Source organism: Dipodomys merriami, unplaced genomic scaffold (genome assembly GCF_024711535.1).
Source record: "Dipodomys merriami isolate MVZ:Mamm:240054 unplaced genomic scaffold, mDipMer1.0.p SCAF_163, whole genome shotgun sequence".
NCBI lineage: Eukaryota > Metazoa > Chordata > Mammalia > Rodentia > Heteromyidae > Dipodomys > Dipodomys merriami.
In genome coordinates, this window is record NW_027202971.1 from 2,812,710 (window position 1) to 2,818,709 (window position 6,000).

The window sequence follows — 6,000 nt, forward strand, 5'->3', positions numbered from 1 at the left end:
TCCTGTGGGGAGGGTGGATGGCCAGCCAGCAGTGGTTCAGCAAGGACTCGTCTGGTATCTGCTCTGATCCCTGTCCTCTGAGAGCCCACTGCCACTGTCTCAGAATGCTGGTATACTCAGAACCTGGACTGGTCACCAGGGGGGCTCTGTGGCTGCTGCCCAGGGAAGGCTGGAGAAATATGACCAGCCATCTCATCTCATTGCAGATGTGAGTTCTGGTAGAATATGCCAGGGAGCCCCGGGGCCTTTCCAGTATCTCTATGGGTACTGGAAGGATCTTCACTGTCTCTGTACCCACCTAATCCCCCCCCTTCCCGCCCATCTTTGCAAACAGTTCCAACATGACTGGGCCTGGACAGACCTCTTTTGGTGTCCTGGGTAACCTTCAGGGTCTGGTGCTATGTGAGCCTGTGTGTCTTTCTGGAATTCCTGTACCCGACAATGCTGAGGGGACAGGACTGGGGACACGTTCCTCCCGGAGCTCCCTCCAGGCCCAGGCCTTGGCGGAGCTCACCTGCAGAGGACTCTGGGTCTCACTCCCAGCAGACACTGGCACCTAAGGCCAGTCCTGCTGTCCACCCTGCTCACCCACTTGCCTGAGTGACCGTTGCTGTCTCTTGCAGGTTGACAGCAAAGGCTGTGGTTGTGCTGCTGCCCATCCTAGGGACCTCGTGGGTGTTTGGGGTCCTCGCCGTCAATGACCGGGCTTTGGTCTTCCAGTACATGTTCGCCATCCTTAACTCCCTGCAGGTAAGAGCCTGCTGACTGCCAGGCCAGGCCAGGCCACAGGCTGCTGGTCGTAGGGGAGTGTGAGTGAGGAGCACAGGTTACCCCAGGGGCAGGAGGGAAGCCATCCATGGTCTCTCTACGCCCTCTTGAGCCTGTGGTGCAGCGTGTGCCCAAGGCCTGGGGATGGGGTTGTCCAGCAGGCATGCTTCATAGGGGTTCTGGGATGCTTCAGGGGCAGGATGGCTGCCCCTTGGTGGGAGGTGCGTCGGCCTGAAGGGCAGGGGGCCTAGTAGTAGACACCCCAGGTTGTGTCCTGGATAGAAAGGCAGATGGGGACCATCCTGGAAAGCAGAGATCTGGAGTGTCACCAGCTTGGCCCTCACCCCCACAGGCCCACAGAGGAAGGGGATGTAAGTCCACCATCCACCCCCGAGGCACAGCCTCCTCTCCGCTCTCCTTGCGTCTCTACACAGGCAGTGGTGTCTGGCTCTCCCTTGGGAGTGAGCAGCCCTGCACCGTGTTCCTTGGGTTGATTGCTGTGAAGTGTGACAGGCTAGCCCTCCCAGTCCTGACGCACGCTAGCTGCCCCGCCCCACCCCCATTTGTCCTTTTCCTTTTCCTCCTTCAGGACCTAGGCCCCTGGCAGGACTCAGCTAGTGGGGCACAAAGCAAGCGAGCTCCCTGAAGGGCTGGGCGGGGCCTGGTTAGCAGTCTGCAGCTGTTGGGACACCCCGCTCCTGTATCTGTTAGGTTGTTACCGTAAGCCCGGCCTGTGAGGAGAGTGGGCAGTGTTGGATGTTGAGGCTCCACTAGGCAGGACTCTGATGTCCTGAGCATCTAATCAACATCCCAGTCTTGAGCCTCTCTGGGGATCCACCTGACCCTGTGCTTATGCATCAGTGGAGCAGCACCCTTGAATTCCCAGTGCCCCTGAGCCCCCAGCTGAGCCTGAACCCCCCGCAGTGGGGCCCTGAGTGCCCCTAACCCCCCAGCAGGGCCCTGAGTGCCCCTGAACCCCCAGCTGGGCCCTGAGTGTGTCTGAATGCACCCCCCCCGCGGGGCCCTGAGTGCCTCTAAACCCTCCAGCTGGGCCCTGAGTGTCTCTGAACGTGCCCCCCCTCCCGTGGGTCCCTGAACACCTCTGAACCCCCCTCCCCTGCAGTGGGGCCCTGAGTGCCCCTAATCCCCCAGCAGGGCCCTGAGTGTCTCTGAACCTCCCCTCCTCCTCCCCCCCCCCCCCCCCCCCGTGGGGCACTAAAGCCCAGCTGGATTCAGGGTGGGATCCACAACACCCATCACAGCAAGCCCTTTCCCCAGCCAGCCAGTGCCACTCCCTGGAAGAGCTTGAGACTGAACACAATGGCTCTAATGTCATTTCTCCCCTTCTAGGGCCTCTTCATCTTCCTCTTCCACTGCCTCCTGAATTCAGAGGTATGTCCATCCTACCCCCTGACACTGCAGAATCATTCTCCTTTCTGGAAGGCAGAGTGGATGCTGTCTCCCTAGGCACATTGCCCTGAGGAACTCGGGATTTCCTTTCTCCAACCTGTCCTGGGACTGCATCTGAGCAAGTTCCCCGAGCCATTTATGCTGGCCTCTGATAGTGGCCACTTGAGCCTCGCTCTAACAGCTCTTTTCTTCTGCTTCCAAGGTGAGAGCTGCCTTCCAGCACAAAACCAAGGTCTGGTCCCTCACAAGCAGCTCTGCCCGCAACGGCCATGTGAAGCCCTTCAGCTCAGACGTGGTGAGTGCAGCATGCTGCGGCTCCATCTTTGCTCTCTTGGTTGGTGGTGTCTGTCCCCATGCCTGCCCCTGCCCCTTGCAGACCTCAGAGCTCTGCTGTGGCCTCCACCTAGAGCAGCGTGGCTTGGGGCCACCTCCAGCCTCCCTGACCTGCGTGGCACTGCAGGTGGTTCTCCATCCAGGGCCCAGGCTGTCCCCTCCTCCCCAGAGCTCTGCTCACCGCTTCCTGTCCTCCACACCCCTGCAGCGGGGGACAGAACCTAGCAGGCAACCCTCCCCCTGCCTTCTAGGTCCTTGCTCAGGGGCGACACTAGGACACTAGGTACAAGTGTTCCCACCAGGCATCCATTTGCTGGAAGCCTTTGGCTGCCCCATTGGAAGGCACACCCGGGAGAGCAGAGACTCAGCTGGCTTTGTGCATTCCTCTGACCCACCACCATAGTGCCGGGCATAGTGGGCTCATGGAGGTAGCTCAGGTGAATGTACCTATGTTCAGACAGAACCTGGAGGGATGTGAAGGATGCTCTGGTCCACATCTTCTGGTACTCATGATCTTGTGGATGCTCTGGTCCACATCTTCTGGTGCTCATGATCTCGTGGATGCTCTGGTCCGTGTCCTTTGGTGCTCATGTTCTCATTGATGCTCTGGTCCATGTCCTCTGGTACTCATGTTCTCATGGACACTCTGATCAATGCCTCTGGTACTCATGATCTCGTGGACACTCTGGTCTGTGTCCTCTGGTGCTCATGATCTCGTGGATGCTCTGGTCCATGTCCTCTGGTGCTCATGATCTCGTGGATGCTCTGGTCCATGTCCTCTGGTGCTCATGTTCTTGTGGACACTCTGGTCCGTGTCCTCTGGTGCTCATGTTCTTGTGGACACTCTGGTCCGTGTCCTCTGGTGCTCATGTTCTTGTGGACACTCTGGTCCGTGTCCTCTGGTGCTCATGGTCTCCTGGATGCTCTGGTCCATGTCCTCTGGTGCTCATGATCTTGTGGATGCTCTGGTCTGTGTCCTCTGGTGCTCATGTTCTTGTGGATGCTCTGGTCTGTGTCCTCTGGTGCTCATGATCTCGTGGATGCTCTGGTCTGTGTCCTCTGGTGCTCATGATCTCATGGATGCTCTGGTCTGTGTCCTCTGGTGCTCATGATCTTGTGGATGCTCTGGTCTGTGTCCTCTGGTGCTCATGATCTCGTGGATGCTCTGGTCCATGTCCTCTGGTGCTCATGATCTTGTGGACATTCTGGTCCATGTCCTCTGGTGCTCCTGTTCTCGTGGGCACTCTGATCAATGCCTCTGGTACTCATGATCTCGTGGACACTCTGGTCCATGTCCTCTGGTGCTCCTGTTCTCGTGGGCACTCTGATCAATGCCTCTGGTACTCATGATCTCGTGGACACTCTGGTCCATGTCCTCTGGTGCTCATGATCTCGTGGATGCTCTGGTCTGTGTCTTCTTGTGCTCATGATCTCGTGGATGCTCTGGTCCATGTCCTCTGGTGCTCATGATCTTGTGGACACTCTGGTCCATGTCCTCTGGTGCTCCTGTTCTCGTGGGCACTCTGATCAATGCCTCGGGTGCTCATGATCTCGTGGACGCTCTGGTCCGTGTCCTCTGTTGCTCATGATCTTGTGGACACTCTGGTCCATGTCCTCTGGTGCTCCTGTTCTCGTGGGCACTCTGATCAGTGCCTCTTGTGCTCATGATCTCGTGGACACTCTGGTCCATGTCCTCTGGTGCTCATGATCTCGTGGATGTCTGGTCCGTGTCCTCTGGTGCTCATGATCTCGTGGGCACTGTAGTCTGTGTCCTCAGGTGCTCATGATCTCATGGGCACTGTACTCTGTGTCCTCGGGTGCTCATGATCTCGTGGACGCTCTGGTCCGTGTCCTCGGGTGCTCATGATCTCGTGGATGCTCTGGTCCGTGTCCTCGGGTGCTCATGATCTCATGGACGCTCTGGTCCGTGTCCTCTGGTGCTCATGATCTCGTGGACGCTCTGGTCCGTGTCCTCTGGTGCTCATGATCTCGTGGACACTGTACTCTGTGTCCTCGGGTGCTCTGTTGTCTTGTCTCAGGGAGGTTGTGGGACTTCAGGGTCTTTGCCTCACCAGGTAGGATCCCCACACAGCTTCGTGGGGCCATGTGGAGTTGCACCTCTTCCTTTCAGGAGCAGCCTTCAGCCTCATTTCCTTGTGGTTTGCAGATCAACAGGACACAGCCAGGCACAGCCTCCACCAAGCTTGGCCCTTGGGACAAGAGCAGCCATTCCTCCCCACCTGTGGACCAGTCTCTGTCAGCTGTGTGAGCAGGTGCTCACAGCCAGGCCAGTGTGCCACTCCTCCACGCAGAACAACGCAGACCTGTGCCCCCCCCAGCTCCTTCCCCTCCCACTCCAGGCCTGTGCCCCCCCAGCTCCTTCCCCTCCCACTCCAGACCTGTGCCCCCCCCAGCTCCTTCCCCTCCCACTCCAGGCCTGTGCCCCCCCAGCTCCTTCCCCTCCCACTCCAGACCTGTGCCCCCCCCCAGCTCCTTCCCCTCCCACTCCAGACCTGTGCCCCCTCCAGCTCCTTCCCCTCCCACTCCAGACCTGTGCCCCCCCCCAGCTCCTTCCCCTCCCACTCCAGACCTGTGCCCCCCCAGCTCCTTCCCCTCCCACTCCTCTACACAGAACAATGCAGACCTGTGCCCCCCCCAGCTCCTTCCCCTCCCACTCCAGACCTGTGCCCCCCCCAGCTCCTTCCCCTCCCACTCCAGGCCTGTGCCCCCCCAGCTCCTTCCCCTCCCACTCCAGACCTGTGCCCCCCCCAGCTCCTTCCCCTCCCACTCCAGACCTGTGCCCCCCCAGCTCCTTCCCCTCCCACTCCAGACCTGTGCCCCCCCAGCTCCTTCCCCGCCCACTCCTCTACACAGAACAATGCAGACCTGTGCCCCCCCCAGCTCCTTCCCCTCCCACTCCAGACCTGTGCCCCCCCAGCTCCTTCCCCTCCCACTCCAGACCTGTGCCTCCCCCAGCTCCTTCCCCGCCCACTCCAGACCTGTGCCCCCCCCAGCTCCTTCCCCGCCCACTCCAGACCTGTGCCCCCCCCAGCTCCTTCCCCTCCCACTCCAGACCTGTGCCCCCCCCCAGCTCCTTCCCCTCCCACTCCAGACCTGTGCCCCCCCCAGCTCCTTCCCCGCCCACTCCAGACCTGTGCCCCCCCCAGCTCCTTCCCCGCCCACTCCAGACCTGTGCCCCCCCCAGCTCCTTCCCCTCCCACTCCAGACCTGTGCCTCCCCCAGCTCCTTCCCCTCCCACTCCAGACCTGTGCCCCCCCCAGCTCCTTCCCCTCCCACTCCAGACCTGTGCCTCCCCCAGCTCCTTCCCCTCCCACTCCAGACCTGTGCCCCCCCCAGCTCCTTCCCCTCCCACTCCAGACCTGTGCCTCCCCCAGCTCCTTCCCCTCCCACTCCAGACCTGTGCCCCCCCAGCTCCTTCCCCTCCCACTCCAGACCTGTGCCCCCCCAGCTCCTTCCCCTCCCACTCCA

The 6,000-nt window shown here is 60.5% G+C and overlaps 1 protein-coding gene across 1 annotated transcript in view; it reads left to right on the forward strand.

The window, feature by feature from the left end:
- Positions 1-5,034, forward strand: part of Adgrd1 (adhesion G protein-coupled receptor D1) — a 91,884-nt gene extending 86,850 nt beyond the window's left edge. The window contains exons 22-25 of the mRNA XM_070024784.1: positions 624-750; positions 2,119-2,160; positions 2,381-2,473; positions 4,679-5,034. Coding sequence (XP_069880885.1) covers positions 624-750; positions 2,119-2,160; positions 2,381-2,473; positions 4,679-4,780 — 364 coding nt within the window. The 3' untranslated portion in view covers positions 4,781-5,034. The remainder of the gene's footprint in view (positions 1-623; positions 751-2,118; positions 2,161-2,380; positions 2,474-4,678) is intronic.
- Positions 5,035-6,000: the final 966 nt, after the last annotated feature.